Source organism: Aedes aegypti, chromosome 2 (assembly GCF_002204515.2).
Source record: "Aedes aegypti strain LVP_AGWG chromosome 2, AaegL5.0 Primary Assembly, whole genome shotgun sequence".
NCBI lineage: Eukaryota > Metazoa > Arthropoda > Insecta > Diptera > Culicidae > Aedes > Aedes aegypti.
The window spans coordinates 387,816,405-387,841,946 of NC_035108.1; the positions used below are offsets into that span (position 1 = coordinate 387,816,405).

A 25,542-nucleotide genomic window follows, 5' to 3' on the forward strand; every position below is an offset into this window, starting at 1 on the left:
ATGCTGAAGGTGTCTGGGTTCGACTCCCGGTCGGTCCAGATCTTTTCGTATTGATAATTCTCTTGGCTTTCCTGGGCATAGATTATCATCGACCCTTCCATATGATATTACGAATGCGAAAATGTCAACTTTGGCAAAGAAAGCTCTCACTTAATAACTGTGAATTTCGCTTGTAATCGATTGAATCACTTAAAAGCTAATCGTAACGATACCAAGGAAGCACTTTTAATAAAAACAGCAAGTTAAAATTATCTAACTCAAATTTTCACACAATCGACAGACACATGTCGATCACCAGCCACACAATACACATGTGAAAACTAATTCGATCCAATCGATTACGATCGCTTACGCACATAATTCGAATTATATCGATTCGATTGATTCACTCGGCGATCGCCCAACTGTCGGCAAAATAGAGTGATGTTACACAATACCGGCGCACTGTACCATTTTCAAGGGCCTGCATCTTCAGCAAAATCACGATTCGATTGCATCACTTTGACCATCTTCGACGCCAACGCCGCCGTACAGATGATTTTTTTTTGCGATTTCAACAAGATGAGCCCATGATTGGTGTGCTTCGTACTAGTAGGTACTGCCTCATGTACGATGGTGAGATGAAGAAAGTGGTTACATGTTTTGATCGACTGAAATGGCTAACGCCGTAGCGTAGTGATTCTCCTTTTCTCATCGGCATCCCCAGCATCATTACGACTTACGATTGAAATTGAAATGCATCGAAAGGTAGTAAGTAGCTCTGGCGGTTTTGCCGGGATGCTGGTGCACTTAATGGATTTTCCTGCTTCTTCTTAGATTTATCTTCTTTTCTTCGGTTATGCAAACACTTTCAATGGAATTTTGGCAGAGTTGTCTTGTTTACTCAGTGCTGTTTTTTTTTCCTTGGAATGCATTTGTTCGATGAAGCTGCTATAGGTATGGTAGACTTCAACGAAGTTGTTGAAAAGAACCCTTTCGAATGTTTGGAATTATCCTAGAAACCGAATTAAGTACTGTACCATTGAAATTCAACTTTGGTGAATTTATTTGTTAATATCACTCCAAACAATGGAATAGAACTTTGATTATTTTTTTTTCATAACACTCATGTTATTTGGATCCTTTTTTTGAAGTTAACTCTTTAATATTCTTGAGGAAGACCTTTCCGACATATACCAGATTGGGTTCTTTTTTTTATAACGGTTACCTGGACTGGGGAAAATTTGAGTATATTATTTATTCCATGTTTGATCTCTTCAGGTGACTTCTAAAGCAATGATTTTTGACACTTGCTCCTTCCGAGACAGCTAAACTCACAAAAAGTGCTGCCGTTTCTTGTTACAAAACATCATACCTCAACAGATTTGAACCCCCAATTCAAACGTTTAACAAACCAAACACTTCAATTGGTCATCTGTAGTCAAACTAGTTTTGAAACTTGTATTTGATGATCTAAGGAATGAAATCAACTTTCCGATATATATTTTCAGTCAAACTGGTAGTGTACCTGAAAGTGCTTATATTGTGCATTCAGATTAACTTTAGACCGAAGTTCATAAGAGAAATGAAATATCACCAACAAAAGTTCGCCGAAGGTCGGCGTCGGCATTCTAACGAAGTGCTACGACGACAAAGGCAATCCTTATGCGTCGGCGAAGTACTAAATTAGAATGCCGACGCCGAACTTCGCCGAAGTTTTAACTGCCGAACTTCTAATTGTCACTTGAATTGTCAATATATAAGGACTTTGACGACTTGAACTTTGAAAATTCGGTTTGTCTTTAATTAACTTATATTCCACTTTTCAAGTTTTATTGAAGTTTGAGAATATACTTCAAAATTAATGTACCATGAGTGAAAAATCTTTGCAGCTACTTCCATTTTTGAGACATTCGATACACGATTTTGTAACGTGATGCCTACTGGTAAAATTCAGACGAGACGAATTCCATATCAACTCGGTCAGTCACAGTGGAATGAATATTTTCTATGGACCAATGCACGAGTTCACTAATTTGACGTTTGAGCGGTGCCGAATTCACTCGTTGCCATGGTCACGTAAATAACACGGCACCGCTAAAACGTCAGATAGTGAACTCGTGCATCGGTCCATAGATAAATCGATCATTTTGACTCAAGAATAACTTTTGAAAATGGCCTATGACTTTTTGCATGCAATTCATTTGAAAAATTGTAGTTCCGAAACTGTTGATTTTAGATAAAAATGTTCTATGGAAAAGTTGTAGTAAACCGTTTGAACAACAATTTTTTCTTGTTGTTACATACACTGAAAAAATATTGTCATGAAAAATTCAATAAGAAAACTTAAATTTCAAATAACCCAAAAATCCCATTTTAAATTTTTTTTCTTTAATTTTTATCATATAATTTTGATAGATAGATAGATGTTTTATAATGGAGAAATTTTTAATAGATATAACTTTTCCTTAGAACAACTTTCGATCGTCTTTCAAAATTTTTCAAATAATTTTAAACCATTATAATTATCATGATCAACTCAACTCTGGAAGTAGCCATTTTCGAGTTGTCAAGTTTAATGCAAAAATGTATTTATTAATATAATAAAAAAGGCCATTTTCATTTGATATTCATGATTCTCCATCAGAAATAATATGTTTTCTAGCGTATATGGCACATATCTCTATTATTGATTTTTTTTAATTAAGAATGGCGATTATCCAATGGAAATGGCCTCTTTTGTTATTGAAATGATAAACCTTTGCATTAAGCTTGAAATAATAATAAAGCAAAATTTAAAGGATCTTATTGCAATCAAAACGTATTGTTCTCACAAAAAAAAAAATGAAAATCTAAAAGTTGATCTTGAAAAGTATCAATTTCCTATAACCGTTCTACGGTGAAAATTTAAAATTATTAAAATAGGGATTTTGTGTAATTTAAAATTGAAGATTTATTTTTGAATTTCATTTTTATCATTTATTTAGTTAACATCTACACAGATAACACTGAATCAACAATTTCACGCCACAATACTCGGTTCGTGGCCGCATCTCTCCATCCTCGGTTCTGCCCCACGCTCGCCAAATCGATACGCACTTGATCCGCCCACCTAGCTCGCTGCGCTCCACGCCTTCTTGTACCAACCGGATCCGAAGCGAACACCATCTTTGCAGGGTTGCTGTCCGGCATTCTTGCAACATGCCCTGCCCATCGTATCCTTCCAGCTTTGGCCACCTTCTGGATACTGGGTTCGCCGTAGAGTTGGGCGAGCTCGTGGTTCATCCTTCGCCGCCACACACCGTTCTCCTGCACACCGCCGAAGATCGTCCTAAGCACCCGACGTTCGAAGACTCCAAGTGCTTGCAGGTCCTCCTCGAGCATCGTCCACGTTTCATGCCCGTAGAGGACTACCGGCCTTATGAGCGTTTTGTACATGGTACATTTGGTGCGGGCGTGAATCTTTTTTGACCGCAGCTTCTTCTGGAGGCCATAGTAGGCCCGACTTCCACTGATGATGCGCCTCCGTATTTCACGGCTAACGTTATTGTCAGCCGTCATCAAGGATCCAAGGTAGACGAACTCGTCGACCACCTCGAACGTATCCCCGTCTATCGTAACACTGCTACCTAGGCGAGCCCTGTCGCGCTCGGCCCCACCAGCTAGCATGTACTTTGTCTTGGCCGCATTCACCACCAGTCCAACTTTTGCTGCCTCGCGTTTCAGGCGGGTGTACAGGTCTGCCACCTTTTCAAATGTTCGGCCGACGATGTCCATATCATCCGCGAAGCAAACAAATTGACTGGATCTCGTAAAAATCGTACCCCGGCTGTTAAGCCCGGCTCTCCGCATAACACCTTCTAGCGCAATATTGAACAACAGGCACGAAAGTCCATCACCTTGTCGTAGTCCCCGGTGGGATCCAAACGAACTGGAGTGTTCGCCTGAAACCTTCACACAATTTTGCACACCTTCCATCGTCGCTCTTATCAGTCTCGTGAGCTTCCCGGGAAAGCTGTTCTCGTCCATGATTTTCCATAGCTCTACGCGGTCGATACTGTCGTATGCCGCCTTGAAATCGATGAAAAGGTGATGCGTTGGGACCTGGTATTCACGACATTTTGGAGGATTTGCCGTACAGTAAAGATCTGGTCCGTTGTCGATCGGCCGTCAACGAAGCCGGCTTGATAACTTCCCACGAACTCGTTTACTACGGGTGACAGACGACGGAAGATGATCTGGGATAATACTTTGTAGGCCGCATTTAGAATGGTGATCGCTCGGAAGTTCTCACAATCTAACTTGTCGCCTTTCTTGTAGATGGGGCATATTACCCCTTCCTTCCACTCCTCCGGTAGCTGTTCTGTTTCCCAGATTGTGCCTATCAGCTGGTGCAGACATATGGCCAGCCTCTCCGGACCCATCTTTATGAGTTCAGCTCCGATACCATCCCTACCAGCAGCTTTATTGTTCTTGAGCTGGTGAATGGCACCCTTAACCTCCCTCAAAGTGGGGGCTGGTTGGTTTCCATCTTCCGCAGTACTGACGAAGGCATTTCCTCCGTTGTCCCGTCCTTCATTGCCTGTGATCTCAGCACCATTCAGGTGCTCGTCGAAGTGCTGCTTCCACCTTTCGATCACCTCACGCTCGTCGGTCAGAATGCTCCCATCCTTATCCCTGCACATCTCGGCTCGCGGCACGAAGCCGTTGCGGGATGCGTTGAGCTTCTGATAGAACCTACGCGTTTCCTGAGACCGGCACAGCTGTTCCATCTCCTCGCACTCCGTCTCCTCCAGGCGGCGTTTTTTCTCCCGAAAGAGGCGGGTCTGCTGTAGCCGTTTCCGTTTATAGCGTTCCACGTTCTGCCGGGTCCCTTGCTGCAGCATGACCGCCCGCGCTGCATTCTTCTCCTTCAAAACCTCCTGGCACTCCTCGTCGAACCAATCGTTCCGTCGACTCCGTCCCACGTACCCGACATTGCTCTCAGCTGCATCGTTGATGGCTGCTTTTACTGTTCTCCAGCAGTCCTCAAGAGGGGCTTCGTCCAGCTCACCCTCTTCCGGTAATGCAGCCTCGAGTTGCTGCGCGTATGCCGCTGCGACATCCGGTTGCTTGAGCCGCTCTAGGTCATACCGGGGCGGCCGTCGGTACCGTACGTTGTTAACGACGGAGAGTTTTGGGCGCAGTTTGACCATCACCACCATAGTGGTCAGAGTCGATGTTAGCGCCACGATAGGTCCTGACGTCGATAATGTCGGAGAAGTGCCGACCATCAATCAGAACGTGGTCGATTTGCGATTCTGTCTGCTGTGGTGATCTCCAGGTGTATCGGTACGGAAGGCTGTGCTGGAAGTAGGTGCTACGAATGGCCATATTCATGGAGGCGGCAAAATCAATTAGTCGTAGGCCGTTTTCGTTCGTCAGCCGGTGGGCGCTGAACTTTCCAATCGTGGGTCTGAATTCCTCCTCCTGGCCAACCTGAGCGTTTAGATCTCCTATGATGACTTTGACGTCGTGGCTTGGGCAACTGTCGTACTCGCGTTCAAGCTGCGCGTAAAAAGCGTCTTTATCATCATCAGTGCTTCCGGAGTGAGGGCTGTGCACGTTTATTATGCTGAAGTTGAAGAACCGGCCTTTGATCCTCAACTTGCACATTCTCTCATTGATCGGCCACCACCCGATCACGCGCCTCTGCATATCACCCATCACTATAAAAGCTGTTCCCAGCTCATGTGTATTGCCGCAGCTCTGGTAGATGGTATGGTTACCTCTAAACGTTCGCACCATTGATCCCTTCCAACACACTTCCTGCAACGCTACGATGCCGAATCCACGGTCCTTCAGCACGTCGGCAAGTATGCGTGTGCTCCCGATGAAGTTGAGAGATTTACAGTTCCACGTACCGAGCTTCCAATCGCTAGTCCCTTTACGTCGCTGTGGTCTTCGCCGATTGTCCCGGTTCGTATTCTCTCGTTGATTATTCGTTGCTTGATTTTTTTACGGCTGGCTTGCAGGGCCTGACACCAACCCCCTAGATTTCCGGAGGACCATTCCCCCTAAATGTTCGGAGGACCATAGTGCGCAGTTTAGCTTAGAGTCCTTCTCTGGCACTCGGACGATGATCAGCCGCCCCTGACATGGGGAACAGACGCTGTTGTGAGCCGCTCCTAACATGGAGTACAGACGCTCAAGGTTTGCAGAAGCAAAAGCAAAAGCAAACCCCCCCTTCCCTGTCAGCATACGACCAAAGTTCCCACCGGGGGTTGGTTACACGATCTTCCCTAAGGTTACTCGTACCCCGGCCAGTACCGCGAGGAGGTAGGGATATGAGTTGCTGGGCAAGAGACTAAGGACCGCACAAAGGGGTCTATTTTATTCCTTCAGGTACGCGAGGTACCAATGGTACGCCATGCCCAGCCATTTACCAACCAATTTTTGAATTTATCTTGATAAAAATTAAAATATTTTTCCGGTGTATATTTTTTTCCTACAGTCCAACCCAAACGGTTCACTACAACTTCTTCTGAGAACATTTATTTCCAATTTAACAGTTAAGGAATTGGAAGTTTTGAAATAAGTAACACCCAAAAACTAATAGTCCATTTTCAAATATTATTCTTGAGTGTGCAAAATTTAATCTAAATCGAAGAAGGTCAAGCACGATTCTCATTTTTTTTTTTTGACTTATTCTGGATAGATTTCGGCTAGTGTAAATTGTAGCATTTTAGTGTGGAGCCTGGCATTTCAGTGTGGATATTTTGATTACTGTGAGCTAGAATTATAGTGTATATCGTAAGATTTCAGTGTGGATCCTGGGATTATAGTAAAGAACGCAGAATTTTAGTCTGGAACTTGGAATTCCAATGTGGATCCTAGGACTCTAGTGTAGATCCTGGAATTGGAATCCTAGAATTTCAGGGAAGCTCCTGGGATTGTAATGTGGATTGTAGCATTTCAGTGTGAATCTTGGGATACCAGTGTGGATACCAGAACTTAATTGTCGATTCTGGTGTTTCAGTGTGGATCCCTTTGTTCCAGTATGAATCAAGAGATGTGTAGATCGTAGGATTTCAGAGTGGATCCTTGGATTCCAATACGAATTTTGAAATTCCACTGAGTCCTGGTATTTACAGTGTGGATCCTGTGAGATACCAGTTTGGATTCTGTTATATCATTGATAATCCTTTGATAACAATGAAAATCTTGAGATTACAGTATGGATTTTGGGATTTCAGTGTGGATCCAGAGATCCAGAGCAGATCCAAGGATTGTAGCGTAGATCGTAGGATTCCGATGTGGATCTTCAAAACATATTTATTTAGCCTATAGCATATAGCCTAGTGTTGCAGTGAAATATCTGGTATTCCAATGTGCCTCATGGGACTTCAAAATGGACCCTGGAATTTCAATATGGATACTAATATTCAAGTGCGGATCCTAGAATTTGAGTATGGCTCTTTAAATTCCAGTATGGATGCTGTGATTCCAGTGAGGACCCTGGAGTTGCAGTGTGGATTCAGGTGTTACAGTATAAACCCTGGTATTCCAGTATGGATCTTAAGATTGTAGCGTTGATCATGGAATTCTAATGTCAGCGTGAGTTCTAGGATTTCAGTATCAGGGTGTCCATCCATCCGGGAAATTCGGGAAAACCCCGGAATTTCTCAAAATACGAGAAATACACAGGAAATTGTAGAAGACACCGGGCAAAGCACTATGGACGAAACTTGAAAATAGTGCTTTACAATTTACTCTTTATATTCTGACTGACATCATGATTTTTTGAGAGTTTTTTTATCTTTCTTCTTCTTCTTTCTGGCATTACGTCCCAACTGGGACAGAGCCTGCTTCTCAGCTTAGTGTTCTTATGAACACTTCCACAGTTATTAACTGAGAGCTTGCTGTGCCAATGACCATTTTTGCATGCGTATATCGTGTGGCAGGTACGAAGATACTCTATGTCCTGGGAATCGAGAAAATTTCCCTTACGAAAAGATCCTCGACCAGCGAGATTCGAACCCACGACCCTCAGCATGGTCATGCTGAATAGCTGCGCGTTTACCGCTACGGCTATCTTATCTTTATTACCGAGATTTTTAGCCCTGGGCTACATAATCTCAGGACCAACGGCTTTACTTCCCCGAAAGAAGTCGTCACTATAACATTTACGTTATTAGTGACTATCTCGGGGATGGGATTTGATCCCAGGTCCTCGGGGTGAGAAGCGTGTAATTTAACCACTACACCAGGTTCGTTCCCCATTTTGACAGTTGATTAGATACCTACTAAATTTCCATTGAGGTTCATGGCAAATTCTTGATAATATTTTTGCGGAAATCGAGGCGATAATTGGCCAGATACTTGGAAGTTCTTGGGAAAATGACTGAAAAACTAATTTCCATAACATATTTTTAGTAAACGCTCCTGAAATTCTTAAAAGTTCTTGGCAGTTGGAATTTTTTTTTTTCGTAAATTTTTTAAGGAGATCTGAGTAGTTTCTTACTGAAATCTTGGACAAATTTATCAAGGATTCCTGATAGGTAGATTCCTAGAGACGCTATTACTGATTTTCGGTGAAGCCTTGTTTGGATTACTAGCTTAATTAGTTCACAGTCCGTATGAGGTCCCTGGATAGATTTCTCATGGTTTTCTGTAGAGTTTCCAAATTCTTACTGTTCTAGATAACGAATTGCTTGGGAGTTATATTATGAATTAATGGCAAAGTTTCTTTGGTATTATTGGGTAGATTTTTGTTTATTTCTGGCGACATTCTTTGAAAAATCTTTGATGGATTCCTGCTAAGATGTTTGTTTTTTGGCATTATCGTTTTAGGACTCATAAACCAGTACATGGTCTAACATTGCCGTTTTGTAGAAAAAAATCATATATTTTCAAAATGTCATCGGATTTCCCATGATTTCTATTTTATGCAAGGCATCCTCTTTCGAATGAAAGTATTGTAAGTATTGAAAGGTTATTTTTACTATGCCAAACAATTTCTTCAAAGGTTTCTTAATATATAAGTACTTTTTTGGTAAGAAAAGATAATGTTTTTTTTTAATCAAAGACCTGGTCCAAGGGTAACTTTAGCAAACTTTCAGTTCTTTGAAACTTGTTAAAAAAATTTACTTGGTCTTTAAGATTTTTCAATAAACCGTTCATATCTTTTGTGCAAAGTGTTTCAAAATTGAAGCTGTTTTAAAACTACAGCATTTTGAGAATTGAGAAAAAACTACTTAATAATTTTTGGTTTTTCAAATTTCACCTGTTTGTGTGGAAAAACTGGAGAGTCATTAGAGTCCATGGCTACAAAGCAAAGCTATGCTGAAGGTGTCTGGGTTCGAATCCCGGTCGGTCCAGCATTTTTTCGTAATGGAAATTTCCTTGACTTCCCTGGGCATAGAGTATCGTCATACCTGCCACACGATATATGAATGCAAAAATGACCACTTAGGCAAAGAAAGCTCTCAGTTAATAACTGTGGAAGTGCTCTTAGAACACTACACTGAGTAGCCGGCTCTGTCTCAGTGGGGACGTTAATGCCAAGAAGAAGAAGTGATTCTTCTTATTCAATATTTAACATCCAGTAGCCAGCAGCAGTAGAATTTGCAAAATCTTTATAAGAGGTAGAGGTATGAATAATCATCTATTCTATTTGTTTTAATATTTATGAATTGCAGCTAACGTTTTCTAATAGTCATTATTGCAGGTAGTTGTTGATATTTTTCATTATTGGAAAATCTATATACTGGACAATCTACATATGCAATGGTGTCTGATGTTATTGAACTGCATGAATTTTTTTTTTAAGTGACTTTTGTTTATCCATTTGAAGATACTACTTTGAATCCGAAGTTTGAAAACGGCTATTTTGAAAATTCCAATAAATACCAAAACTTTCTATAAAAATGTCTGGGAAATATTCATTTGAAAACTTTTTTTGAATGGACACCCTGTCAGTATGGATCATGGTATTCCAGTGTGGATTCTGGGAATCTAGTGTGGATTCTCATATCCCAGTGTGGGTCTTGGGATTGCAGATTTCAATCCTGGATCCTGGAAATTCAATGTGTATCCTAGGACTCCAGAGTGGATCCTGGGACTCCGGTGTATATCTTGGAGCTGCAGCGTGGATGCTGGGACTCCAGTGAGGACCTTAGGATTCTAAAATGGAACTTGGAATTCCAGGCTGAATCTTGCGATTTTGGTGTGAATCCTTGGATCGGCACTTAGGTCCATGTTTTCCAAGGTAAATCCTGGGATTCCAATGTGGATCCTAGGATTTCCTTTATGGATCCTAGGATTTCAGTGTGAATATTGGGATAGCAATGGGGATTTTGAGTTTTTATTGTGATTCCTTCCAGTATGAAACCTTGGGTTCTTAGTGTGGATCCTGTTATTGTAGTGTTGATAGTGGGATTCCAGTGGAGGAAATCTATTGTGGATCCTGAGACTCTATTGTAGATTCTGGGACTCCATTGTGGATCCTGGGACTCTAGTTGTATGGATCATGGGATTCTAGTGTGGATGCTAGGATTCCAATACTGATTCTTGGATTTCAGTGTCAATATTAGGATAAAAGAGTGGATTTTAGTATTTTAGTGTGGATCCTGATTTTCCAATCGTAGATATTGATATTTCAGCGTGAATCCAGGGATTGCAACGTAAGTTCTTGGATGCCAGTGTGAATCCTGGGTTTCCACTCAGAATTCTGGTATTTCAGTGTGGATTCCAATGTAGATTCTTGGTTCCAGTGTTGATCTTTGGATTCCATAGGAGATCCTGGCATTTTAGTATGGATCCTGGGAATCTAATATGGATTCTGGAATTTCAGTGTGAATATGGGGTGTCTGTGTCTGTGTGGGGGTGTTAGTTCTAATAAATGTAGTGTGTTAGATATGAGTTTAATTAAATTCCGGTGTGCATATTGAGATTCTAGTGTGAATCCTAGTATTTCAGTTTGGATCCTGGGATTGTACAGTCAAATTTCTTCCAAATCACTTAAAGTTTTGAGAGAATGATTTTCATCATAATTGACACCGTTTGAGCATAGGGGAGCAAAAACTCAAAAAATCGCATCAGTCTAGTGGGGATCCTATTGGATTCCTTATAAACCTCTGTGGGAATAATAAGGAAATACCTTGAGAATAATATCAAAATATCTTGGGAATCCTGCTGACCTCTCAGTGTTTTTTTTTTCGGATAAATAGTACTATATTGTGGAAATTTTTGATATGACCTAATGTGTACTGTAAAAAATGTGATCGTACATTTCCATTTTAATGACGGTTTTCACATTCTTTTATCATATTGCGATAAATCACGATTGGCGGAACACTTTGCTTTCTCACTTGAATCATAGAGCGTTTCGTTTCCGAAAAATGGTCTTACAAAAGAGACCAATAGCAAAAAACAGCAATTTAAAGCATCACAAATATTAAAACAAAGGTAAGCATAAAGAACTTGTGTATGCACAGGATGCGCACTCTGTGATTGATAGCTAAAGATGAATCATGTGCATGATTAAAGATTCTATATGAAGTCTTGTATCTCTAGAACAGTCGAGATTAGAGACGCAAAGCCGAAGAAGAAAATAGCAAACTCCAACACAAATGAATTGACAAGATTTTTTTTGACAAATACACAAAATCCTTCAATATTTTTCGTCAGAAGATGCCATCATTTTCTCTCAAAGTTGCACAATTTTGACGAGGTTTCCTACAAAATTATCATAATAAATACATAATGCCCACAAACCGAAACAATCTTTATCGTGCCGCCCAGTCTCCTTCATTCACACGATGTCACCTGCTTGCTACCATGCCTCATGAGACGGTGCGAAATTCCACTTGTATTCACAATAAATGTCACGATCATGAACCAAGCAAGCAACGTGCTAATCATCTACAAGCTCATTTGCCGATATGGGGTATTTGAGACCACCCCATTGAGCTATGAAATAACAACAGAAGCTCATAGACAAAACCGACAACTTGTGACAACTGGTTTTAAGTTTTCGAGTCTATAATTTGTGAACAATGATCGTCAAGATCGATACTGCTTCTGTTCGTTTGATGGTCCCAGAATTATAGGTTATACACGTGAATCCAAAATAGACTTTGAAATGAATCTGGATAGGTTTACTCATGCTCACTAAGTATATACTCACGCAAAGTGTGGTGGGTCATCGAAAATGAAAGGCACGTGACCGTAGTGAATGTAAAATGAAGCTCGACGAAGATTGTATTGGACTTACTTTAGGTACTGGATCGTTCTGCTTTGCTCGGAGGGTATGTCGACTCTATGTCACTCGACGGGGTTAAGTACCGCGTGCTCTTGTTAAGACTGGTAGCAACATTATTGTAGTACGGTTCAAGCATTCAACGCCAAGTGGTACTATATATGGCATAATGCAAACATTTACACATTTGTGATAGGTAGAGCTAGAGCCGTTTTATTTCGATCGTCTACATTGAATGTGGCAACGTGGTCTACGTTTATTATGATTGATAGAATGATTAAGTAACATTTCGTGACAGTGTGTCATAAATTTCATAGAAAGCACCGAAAGCTTGAAGATTTCGTCAGAACTTTCTTATCGTGTTATTCTAGATAACTAAACGTCTTTCAAAATATAATCGAAAAAGAGTATAGTAAAATAGTTCTATAAGTACATCAATTTCTATCACCTTCTTGATATAACAAACCAAAAATTTTTGAATTGCCTAATCCCGCGGATGACCTCACCTCTCTCCCCGTGCAACGATGTGGATGCAATTTCGAAAAACGCTGATGCTCTTTCCATCAGCCAGCCGGTTGGATACCAAAGTGGCATTTGCGATTTGCGAATTGCAATGCCATCATCATCATCGAAAAGGCGTTTGGCGATCGGTAAGAGTAGTGGCTGTGGTCGTCGTAAGTAATCCTTCTGTCAAAGAGGTACCGTTCACTTTGGAGTGGTTCGCGCGTTAATTTTTGGGGTCGATGTAGATGGCCATTGCGAGGGTATCCTACTTGCAGCATGCTCACATTTCGGTGCTTCTTTCACCTTGCGGTACATTACGGATGAATGACCATTCTGCGAGAAGGTAAAGCGTTGACTTCTGCGTAGGTGGTGTTGGTTGGATGATTGTTGAAGGATTTTTTATATGGACACTCATGAATGCTGCAAAGAAAAGCGTCGGAAGAATGTGCTACTCTAAAAACGTCTTGTTGCACTGGTCAAAATATTATTAAAATGCTCTTAAAACATAATATAAATGTTCCTTATACATAATATAATACACAAGCTTCTAGCGATAATATACTATTTCCACAAACTAGCTAAACAAAGTGATAATTGAACGTTATTGGAGTAAATTTTCCCACACTTATGTTACTGGATATGTTATGATGACTAAAGTGGATGCATCATGAATCTTTTTACTATTCCAAAAATATTTGTTGTTGAATCATAAAAAAACACAACCCAAACACATTGTCAATCCATTAAAGAAATTGTCTTTCTAACAGACCATACTTAACTGTCTTTCTTTGGTGTACCTGGGCCAAATCGTTCCGTTTTGTCGTTTATGGCACGAGAATCAAAGCGTGAAACTGTGTCATCACGTCATCGCGTCTCGTTTGTCGGTTTTCACTGAATGAATTTGCGCGCAAATGAATGCACTGCACCGCTTCAGCTCCGCTCTCTTACGCGACAAATATGTCTAAATGGTCCCAATCGAGATCATCTTGATCACGAACAGCAACAGCTCGCCTCTCAGATGCTGTTGGTGTAAAACTTTCGTTTTGTGTAACTGTTTTGCACATGGGGCGTAGCCAGGATTTTCATAAGCGGGATGAAAGGATTTCTATTTTTCTGGATTTACTGGATATTTGCCTAAGAGTTCATCTAATAACACTGCGGAACACAATTTTGTCTCAAGCATCAAAATGCCACTATTAACTTAATTAAGGGTTGCTGAATCCATTGCCGTTTTCAGAAACATCATAGCACGTCTAGTTTTGGAGATATTGGCTGTTGAAAATGCAAAATTTAACTATTTCAGGCAACTTGCATGCAAGTTTGCCATCTTGTATGGTAATTTATTTGCTTAATTTGACACAGAATTCATACTACATGTGTAAAACAATACATATCAACAAAGTTTATAATAATTTCGATGCTCAAAAGCTATTTTTTGATATTTTTGAAAAGTATTGTATTTTGCCATGTAAGAAAAATGAAGAATCTTCTATGGAGACTGAAAGAATGTTGAAAAAATCGATTTAATTCAAAGTCAATCCTAAAATTTCACCCAAGTTATATCTGAAACAAAATTTTCAGTCGTATTTTACATACTTGGTGGATTAGATCACAAAAAACTTGATAAATTGTACTTAAAATGTTATGTAAACATCAATGAAATCAGTGTTTTATACAACTTTGGCGACCTGTAGCTGAAAATTGTGACGTGCTGGAACTTTTCTGAGAACGGCAACAGATTCAGCAACCCCAAATTTACTAGAGACACATAATTCGATCCTTGAGACACGCAAAAATGTCATTTTTGTTACGCTGTGTAATAAATCAACATCAACAGATGCACTCAAATATTTCCACTTGAATTTCTTCAGGAACTACTAAGGAATTCCTCTAGGATTGGTTCCAGAATGGTGTCAATATATTTTGAGGAATCAATACTTTTTTCTAGGAATACTTTTCAATATTCTCCTATTTTTTTCTTGAGATAAGTCCTAGTTATTTCTTCAGAGATAACTCCTGGTAATTTTTCTGGGACTCTGCCATAAATTATTCAGTATTTATTTATTTATTTATTTATTTATTTATTTATTTTTAACTTATGAATTTTGTAAGAAGGAAAACCCCCTTTGAGTGATATTCTAATGAAATCTTTCTCAAAAAGGCACAAAACCTCTTTATCTTTTCGAATAACGTTATAAAATAATATTTATTTAATAATGGCTCTCCCGGAATCGATCCATAGTGGAGCCAAAGTTTTCCAAGTTCAGTCATCATGAATATTCACCAGAACGCATTCAGAAGCCAATCGATTAGATGGATGAGTACCAAACTTGATGTCTCTGAAAATAAAATCAAAGAAAAAAAAAGAGCAGTATCATACACGATAAGAAATTTCATTCAAATATTTGTATAAAATTCTCATGACAGGAAGTGAATGATTTCCCAGAATATCAGAATTATCAAGGAATTTTTCTCTAGGTGCTTTAAAACGAGAACATTCAAAAACGATATGGTCTATGTCTTCATATGATTTATTACATTCACAAATATTTGAATCTGTGATATTCATGCGATATAAATGATTACTACAAATGTAATGATTTGACATTAATCTAGAATAGGAGCAAATAAAATTACGTCCAACAGGAAGACTGCGGAACCAAGGAAATATTTTTACCTTCGGACATATGGAATATCAATATCGACCTTTGTCACTTGTATTCCAAGAAATTTGCCAATCATTCTTAGAATATTTTTTCAAATTAGTAAAATATTCCGAATAATAAATATCACAATTATAAATTATTCCACGAAAAACCCCCAATTTTGCCAATAAATCAGCTTGTTCATTACCATAAATATTGCGATGAGCTGGAACCCAAACAAATTTAATTATAAATCCATTAGAATATAAATAATTTAATAGCCCTTTAATTAATAGAACAATATGATGGGTTTTGAAATTTAAATTAATGGAATTCAGAGCTTGAAGACAACTAAGGCTATCTGAGCACACCATAAATATATTAGGTGAAAAATTCTCAATCAATTTGCATGTAAAATATATAGCTGTTAATTCAGCTGTAAAAATTAAAAGGATTTGATCAACAGTTCTTCTAGAGTAATCTATGAGAATGACTTTAAAAATTGTTTTAGTACTGATTGCCTTTAGAAATTGCCTTTGGAAATACTTCAGAAATCTTTTCAGGATAAGCTCCAGAGATTTCGTGAGCAATTTTTTTCTGATATACATTGCAAAAATTTGTAGAATCCAAGAAGCAGTATGTCGAGACATTTCCCTTGAGTTGAGCAGATTATTTTTGGGTGGTTTTGTAGATAGTAAGACCTGAAATATACAATAGATGAAATCCTGAAAAATTCTCCGAATTTATTCCTCACGCATCTTGGGCAGAATTCCTGTTTGAATTTTTGGAGGAATTCTGAGAAAATCATTAAAATTTTTCCTAGGGACATGGATAAATTTATTCCTGGGCAAATCAATGCGATACTTTTTGGATGTACTTCCTGTGTGATACCTAATTGTTTCACTTGATTTACTTCTGATTAAATTTCTGGATTCTGGATTTATTTTTTTCGACTGAACTCTCTGAAGCTTTCGAATTTTCCGTAAGTATTATCGATGATTTTTCTGAATGCTCAAGTATTTCATAGAATATTTCTAGAATGATTGGTCTAAAAATATATGATACCTTAGCAAATACAAATTATCGGAGGTATTCTAAAAACTTCTTTGAAGAAATTCGAAAGGCATTTCTGGGAAAATTCATAGGATCTTAAGGAACATTTATAGATGTCTTAAGAAAAATAAACTGAACGAGATAGCCAAGGAATTAAAAAGAATATATAGAGATTCTTAAAAACATACAATTTCGGAATCAGAATTCCAGATGAAGCTCCTTACCAAGTTCAAAAACGAATGCATAAAAACTCTTTAAATATGTGCTAAAGTGTTCCCGAAGGTGCCATTTAAGACGAATACTCGGAAGGATCCTTATAATCTTCCCAGTAAGTCTTTTGCTAGAATTCTTGAAACAAATCATGAAGAACCTTATGTTTCGTAGACATTTCTGGCAAAATTTCAAAGATGCATTCCTCTTTTAATACTTGTAGTATTTTACAGAAAAATTAGTCGGTCAGACAGACCGGACTAGATGATATTTTGGCGTTCTAAAGGTTCGTTAAAGACTCCATTCACTCTAATTTTCCCGATACTAATTTGCTTCAAATGGATTATCAAAAAGATGTGATCCATTTTTACAGAAAATAATGCCAATATTTCGACATTTCAAACGCTTGGGGACATCTAGGATGAATACTTGGAAGGATCCTTATAATCTTCCCAGTATTTTTTTGCTAGAACTCATAAAAAAATCATGAAAAGTTGCTCGAATATTTGTGGAATTTCTGACAGGATTTCAAAAATGCGTTCCAATAAACACCTTGAGGTGTTGATGATGACTCGTTGGTCGAATTCGAGGTACCTACTTCGAGGGGCGTGTTCTACCCGAGGAGGAAAGAATAACTCGCCAATAACTTATGCATACCATATTTTGGTATCATACCAGAATTAGGTATTGTTCAGTTATCAATACCTCATTTCGGTATTATAATGGTATTTGAAAAAAATGTTTAAAACAATTAAAAATACTTCATTTTGGTATTCGACAGCTATTGAGGACTGCTGGAGGTATTGAACTAGTATTGAAAAATTTCACTATTATGTGAAAATCCATCAAGTATTATTTAGGAATTACAATACCTGATCTAAGTATCAGCTTGGTATTTGTAGAATATGCAGAAGGTATTATTTGAGGTATTTTACCTCTTATGCAGGGCTCATTCATACCTCATTCAGGTTGTAAGTATTGAAAATTATCTGGTATGGAATACCTCAATTTGGTATTCAGTAGTTATTTACTTCTGCTCGGGTAGAAATAAACCCTGGAGTGATTATTGGAGAAATTTCTTGAAGAATCGCAAGAAAAACATCTAGTGGTGGGCTTATATGACTTCTCTTCTTGCGGAGCACTTTTAAAAGTGCCTCTTCTAGCGGAACGCCTTTTTTAATTTCAAGGGAAGCAATTGATCACTACATTCATCAATATCTGATTATCGAGGTTATAGTTTTGTGAGCCATGTACTTTTATAAACTTAAATTTTGTTACAACCGTGGGACCGGTAGAAGTAGGAACATTAGGGAAGAGGGAGGAAAATAAGAACTTTCGGGAAGAGATTAAACAAGACCCAATAAAACAAATAAAAAAACTGGAGCAATGACATATTTTGTTTGGTGATTCCCTTTGACTTTATATCAGAGATGCTCGTATATGACCTAAATTGCCTTGAGATATTACTCCGAAGATTTTTTCAAGAATTCATGTTATGATTCATTTACGAGCTCCATTAGGAAGTCCTCCAAGAATATACTAGAATGCAAGAATTTCAAGAACTCTATCTTTCTAAGGAAAATTTTAGTAATAATCTCTTTTAAACAATTTTCCGATAATTTCGGTTAAAAAGATCCAAGTTCCCCTCGAGTTCATCCAGTGATTCTTTCATCGGTTTTTGCAGTATTTTATTCAAGAGTTGCGTTTAGCATCTTTGGGAATCCAACCAGCAGAATAATAAATAATAAATAATAAATGTAATAAATATAAAAAAAAAACTTAAAAAAAAAACTATAAAAAAATAACTCAGGAGAAAGCATCTGAAATCCTGAATCCATCCTGAAATAACTGTGAACATGAGGATATCTTGGAATATTTCATTGATAGTTTGATAATATGGAAGATCTGCAGAAATGGGAGAAATTCTGAAGAAATTCCAGGTTACATTTTTGAAAAGAATTTCCCTTGCGAGTCTCTGCTTGAATGTATTAAGAAATTCCAGAAGAATTCGTAATAGATTTCTTCGCATATTCCCTAGAGGAGTTCTTTAACTTTCCAATTGCCGTGCAGTTTTCCACCATCAGAGCCAGCACGCTGATGCTGTGAACAAAAAGCTTGTGTACACCAGTCAGTTTTGTACAAAATACCACAGTGCAACGATTGTAGTATCAAATAAATTTTATTAAAACTTTTTGAGGTAGTAGCATTGGAGAGCTCGCCCTAGGATTTTCTGAAGCAAAATCTGGGAAAATCATCTGAATAGCTCTTAAAAAATCAAGAAATTTCTGAACATTTCTTAGGAGAATTGTGGACAAATCTGTAGAATCACTTATGGTTCAGCCATGTTAATTTCACTTCGGAGGCACAATTATACTTTTTTCAAATCAAAATAACTTCATTACTTCGCTCATAATCTTCATAACTTCCTTTGTAATCAATGCTGAACAGATCCCTAAAGTAGCATTCCAGAGGAAATCACTAGAAGAATTCATGAAGTTTTTCGTTGAAAAATGTGAGAAGAAAATATTGAAGAACATGTGAAATAGTCTGGTAAGAGGTTCTGAAAGTATATTGAAGACTCCAAAATTTTACTCCAAGACTCACTGCAAGAAAAAAAAATGACAAAAAAAAATTTAAACACCGTTTTGATTAAAATGGAAACTTTATAGACCTTCCATTAAAAAAAGATACATTGTAGCATAGCATAGCATACACTGACTGTTCATGCCAATGATTGCTACTCCGTGATTGATCGGAGCTGGTAAGAATTGTATTTCGAGCCAAATGACTAAGGGATGGAACTTTCCGCTTACTCTCGAAGTGCACAGTTGATAAGCTCTCATATTATTGATCAATAACGGCTTGTGCTTGAAACATCGATTCAAAATATCGATTAATCGGAAAGCAAACATCGATTTTCGGAACATCGATTCAAAATCGACCAAAATGTGTAGGTAATTTTTAGTAATGACGAAAGAGAACAGTATATGTAGATTAATATTATATGAAACAGGAGTAAGGGTTTTTGTCGGCACTTGTAGTGATGAACCATCCAAAGATTATTAGAAAATTGCACAACTTAACGTTGCCACGATAAAAATGTGTTATGTGATATTGATAGATGATAAAAAAAAACTACCTCAACATTCATAGTACAGAACTATTCATAGGTAATGATGAAAAATGAAAGATACGTGTGCGAAACGAGCTCACCAGTTGGCAATCCATCGTCGACTGAACACGAATATCTTTTTGCACTCACACAACACGAACCAGCTTGCTTGGGCTTCCCGTAGCACTGCCCGGCAGAACACGCGAAACGAAACAAACTGAAAAAAAACTTTTTCACCGACGACTTCCATTTAAAAAAAAGATACATTGTAAGGGACTTGCTTACTTTTTCGATATTTAATACCAAAATCTCTAAAAAAAAGACCTGTACGTGCGATGTTTGACATTACAGTCTGCAATGACAAAATAAATTAGACTTATTACGCATAAATTTCCGTAAGTCAGTTTAAAGCAGCTAAAATTGCTGTGCACAGCATTGTAAATGTAAATAGCGTATGGGAGTAAAGAATATTTCCCAAACTATATTTATATTCTATTCTTTTTGCTTGTGCAACCAATATTGAAAAGCATCCTGAAATACCGGCATTTCTTCCAGTATTTTCTTGTCAGCATTCCCGAGCAAAGTTGAATAGCAAAATGATAACAAATCTTGTTACTTGGTTATCATCGTTTGATAACTGATTTTGTTATCACCTTGGCTGAATTAACAGCCAACATAACAAAAATGAGAACTCAAATTTGTTTGTCGAATAACAAAGTAATAGTAAATTATGTTATCACTGACTTCAAGTTGATAACACAATTTGCATCATCATGTATTTTTGAATTTTAAAGTCATAAATCAAGGAAAAATTTTGATAGATGAGTGTTTTGGATTAAAGTTGCATTTCCAATAATTTTACAAAATTTTGTATAACGAAAAGTCAACTTTGTTAAATAACACATGCTTTATAAAACTGTTATGGGAAAGCTGTGTGATAACATATTTTCTTATCAACCTGTTATCAAAAATGTCTGTCACGGATACAATGATAACAAATTTTGTTATCATTAGGTTATCATTGATAACATAATATCACAATGATAACAGCGATAATAAAAGTTATTATCATTTTGATATCAACCAGTTATCCGACTTTGCTCGGGTTGATATTTGAATATTCGCCGAGCTCCACCACGTGCTGCAGCCAGGTTTTGATAAATAAAAAAGTTTTGAACTCTTTTGAGTTTGAGAAAATCAACTATTTTCGTCATTCGAAAACAAAGTTCTTGAATGTTTTTGGTTTTTCTTAGCTTCGTTACAAACAAGTTGATTTTGATTCATTTTTATTCCGTGGACACCCTGCCCCTTCTTGCTACGTCCATTGCACCGTGACTCGTTCTCGGAATAAAATGTACTTTTACGTGCTATACTCTCCCTGCTTGACATTTCAACCACGCGGGGATCTTTCTTACCCGCGAGCACCTCAAGAGATGATCTCACTCCATTACCTTTATCTAACAGCGTTTTTACCCCTCGCTTCTCCTTTCTTCCACAGTTGTAAGATGTAGCTAATCCCGTCAAGAAAGTGCGCTATGGAGCAAAACATCTTCGACGTAGCGGATGACATTTCGTTCCCGTGGCTGCCGGCCTATGCAGAGGCCACTGCAGCCCCCGAAACGAGCCCCCTGTCAACCGGTTCGAGTCGAATGCTGGAAACCATCGTGGAGGAAACCTCATCCGACGATGACGATGGCCGGGGGGAATCGAGACTCAACTCGCTGGAAGATCACCAACCGGGAAGCCTGCAAGAGGAACATAATGATGGTGATCAGCAGCAGCAGGGATGGTCCCAATTCGATCAGGTGTGGAGCTCGGCTGGATCGGATACCGGTTCGGTTGTACGAGTTGATACACCTTCAGGTAAGGGTTGTGTCACGGTGTGTCTGAAATCGATATTAACGAAAAATATTACCATCAATTCTGCAAAATTATGGTATCGAATCATCCTCTTAGTTTTTTTATAGAATGAAAATAGTAGTGATCTGAAGACCCGAGCGATAGAAAATTGCTGTTGAATACCAAATTAAGGTATTCCATACCAGATTATTTCCAATACTTCACATCTAAATGAGGTATTTAAGAGCTCTGCATAACAAGCAAAATACCTAGAATTATATATTATATGGCAGATCTGCAAAAAACAAAAAAAAAATCAAAAACGTTTTTCTCTATTTAGTAACAACAATTTTATAAATAAAATTTCTCAACTGGAAATTGCCTAAAATGTTGAGATCAGAAGCCAAGTTTGGCATCGAAGGAGTGAAACAAATTATTACCAACTAATTGCAAAAAAGCTCAAAAACTTGCTATGTAGTTTGTAAGCGCGAATAATATAAATTAAGGACTCACCTAGGGACTCACTAGTTCAATTGAAAATCAACCCATTAAACACAAACTCGTATACGATAGCGCATAAGAGTACAAAAGTGGAGGCAATATACGTACATGCGCCATAAGGCTGCATGCTAAATGTACGTATATCGCCTCCACCTTTGTACTCTTATATCCTTTCATATACGATCGTGTGTTTACTGGGAAGTTACTCAGGACTTCGAAAGCATTCTTAATCAAAGGGAAGGTTTTCGAAAATTCCTGGCGGACTGATTTGGGAGAAGTGAGAACTATTATTTAAAAAAAAATCAAAAATGTGAAAACCCTTGGCAATGATGGAATGTTTTACATCCTCATCAAGACGCTTCCAGGGAGTAGCTTAGCATTCTTGGTTGATATTTTTCTGACAAATGGAAGAATGCTAAGGTTGTACCAATTTGAATACCGGCAAAATTCCTGCAGAAGCTTCTAGCTATCGTCCAATCAGCTTGCTTTGTCCACATCAACGAAAATACAATTTTTGCCGACATGGACATTCAATATCATTTGAAAATAGCTCAAAACCAAGAAGTCACTATTACTTCCATTTCCCTCGATGATACATTTTCAAATGCACGTAGACGATGTATGAATACCATACTTGAAGGGGCAGACTTGACGGTATTTTTTTTCGTTAATAATGCTTTCGGACACACCGTGTTTATGATTAGCTGAGGAGACCGCGGTTGTATATCACCTTTCGTTACCATTTTTAGATCAAGACAATCTATCCGAGCGGGACTTCATTTGTCCTCCGAAGCGTCGGAAGCAGGACAACGATGACGAGGAGGAAGAGGAATACGTCGTCTGCAACGGTGCTGGAAGCGGTGAGCTGACCGTGGTCATCAATGACGGAAAAGGAGATGCCAATGGGGGTGGATATGGAACCAACACTAGGAAGCCCAGGTTCTACGAGCTGGACGGACTGGAAGTCAATGAATATTTCATGAGGCGGCACAATGAACCAAGGTAGGTGGAGTTTTTGGATTGCGGGAAATAATAGGCAGCGGGGATCGAAATCACATCAGAGTAATTAAGACATTTCTTCATTGGGAGAAGCGTCATGCTGTGATTGAATTTTAGACAATTTAGCCAGATTGTTGGTTTGATTTACAAGTGCCGTTACTAGCTATGGAAGTCTAAAATTTCAGGATGATAGCATAGACGTGAATTAGGCTAACGCCACCGCGCTTATTATAGACAATTCCAGTTTTTTCGTGTCGTGCAGTTTTTTTTATTTGCCTAATTATCTTTCATTTTTGTGGTATATTTTAAACCACATTGTTAACAAGTCGAAGTTTTTGATAGAAACTAAACCTTTTTATAATGCTGATATATAAAGTTTACTAAAGTACTAACACAGGGAACAAACAAACACAACTCAGGATCAGTAACATCCTCAATGTCTAAATACTGGCGCTCTCTTTTTTAGAACAAATAATAATGGCGCCGGTTGCGTCCGAATGCAGGTCAATTTAGGGATGTGAGGGAGATGATGACGTGTTACTTGCTTTATGGAACCGTATGAGTTCTCTGCACTTCCACAAGAAAACACTGGGAGTCTTGATATGGGTAAGGATTCGTTTTGATAAACGATTAAAGATTAATTTGAAATGAATACGTGTTTGTACTCACGTAACCACAGATGACACAGATGACCAATACTCATTTCATAAACGCACTTCGTTAACCGGATACAATCCTAACTTCGTCGCTCGCTCCGCAGAAACATGCGGAACAAACATTACCTACTGACACAATTAGATTTCCTTCATCCGTACAACGCGAACCTGACACAATTGATCGGGTTTCCTTCGCTCGCCCACAAAGGAGCGTGCAACAGATTAAACGGATCAAAGACTTCTCAGTTATTTTAAGTTTACATATGAAAAGAAAACTCCACATCATGTCATTGCTAATCTTTGCCATAATTTGGTTTCTGAAATACTGAACAGAATCCGTTTGAAGCTTTGGTTGTCTGTAATTTATTTCCTTGAGAATATTTCATGTTCGTATGTGTTTTAATATCCGTGGTAGAATTCTGAACAAGATCATTGGCGGATTATAACACGGTTTGAAGGGATATCATCGGAATATTCAACATATTTCTAAATTAGAATGCCTTGTAAGGTGCTTGGTGGTGATTACTGGTAGACTTCTTGTAAGATACTTGGCAGGTTCTTGATTCGATCATTGGATAAATAAATTGTTAGGTTCTTGGTGCAAGCTTTGTAAGATTTTTGTCAAATCACTGAGAAGATTTTTAAGTAGCGTAACTAGGGAAGTACAATGGGTGCAGTATCAATTTCTCAGAGCAGTTGAAATTCTGTTAGAAACTTAATTTCATCTGAACTAACCTAGGAGGGCCTTAATTGGCAATGTATGAGGGTCCATTTATCAATCAACACAAAAAAATGTCCAATAATTTGGAAAGATATAACATTCAAGCATCTTCTCCATCAATTTGAGAAAATGTTATCTAGGAAATCGAAAGTTATCGCTACATGCTTCAAAATTTTCCCCAACGGCGCATTATTATTAATTTGTAAAGCAGTCAAGTAACCATCAACTTTGCATTAGGCAATCAAAACATGTTATATCCATGCATCTTCTTTGTATCGTTTTGTCTCAAATTTTGAACATGACTCATATTCCGAACACTGGACTTTTTATAGCGACTTAATAAGAGAACCACTCAAATTTCTTCATAGGATGATCAACTTTCCGAAGATTCAAGTTCTTTACATTTATCTTATCAGAAGTTACAGTGATCTATACATATACCGAAAAGTATTTCCATGAAGCTTAAATCACAGTTCATTTCTATGCCTTTGTTATTAAACAGTACATTATGTTTACAAATAAAAATGTCGTTGTTGATTAATATTTATCATTTATATAGATTCGTTATTGAGTTCTGATGAAAATTATGCTTGAAATAGATTCAATATTCATTCATTGTGCAAAAATTTCGGTTTGGTTTTCATCCATCACTTCGACTATACGATCCTTTAATTGACCATTAGAAAATAAACTTCTGACCAAATGTCCGTTCGACTAAGCGTCATTAAATGTCCATTCAACCAAATGTACTTTCGACCAAATGTCATTCGTCCAAACGTTCATTCGACCAAATGTATTTAGACGAAATATCCTGAAGCCCAAATAAGCGTATTGGTGAACCTATACATGTGGCTCCTTTGGCTCAGTCGAGAATGAATAATAGACTGGTGCGATAGTTTTATTCTAATGTTCTAAATGGGCTAAATATGGCACGTTTTTATATTTGTTCTATTAATAGTTAGTAGTCGGTAATTGTCGATATAAATCTTGTTTCATATTTTGCAAAATATTTAAATGCAGCAAGCCTCATATTTGGTTTAATTTTACATAATAACGCAAGATCCTTAAATTGCTCGATACTA

The 25,542-nt window shown here is 38.0% G+C and overlaps 1 protein-coding gene across 3 annotated transcripts in view; it reads left to right on the forward strand.

Moving 5' to 3' along the window:
* LOC5564557 overlaps positions 1–25,542 on the forward strand; it is a 487,044-nt gene that overhangs the window by 111,313 nt on the left and 350,189 nt on the right. For all 3 annotated transcript variants that reach the window (XM_021846959.1, XM_021846960.1, XM_021846961.1), the window contains exons 2-3: positions 21,243–21,607; positions 22,834–23,086. In XM_021846959.1, coding sequence (XP_021702651.1) covers positions 21,280–21,607; positions 22,834–23,086 — 581 coding nt within the window. In that variant the 5' untranslated portion in view covers positions 21,243–21,279. The remainder of the gene's footprint in view (positions 1–21,242; positions 21,608–22,833; positions 23,087–25,542) is intronic.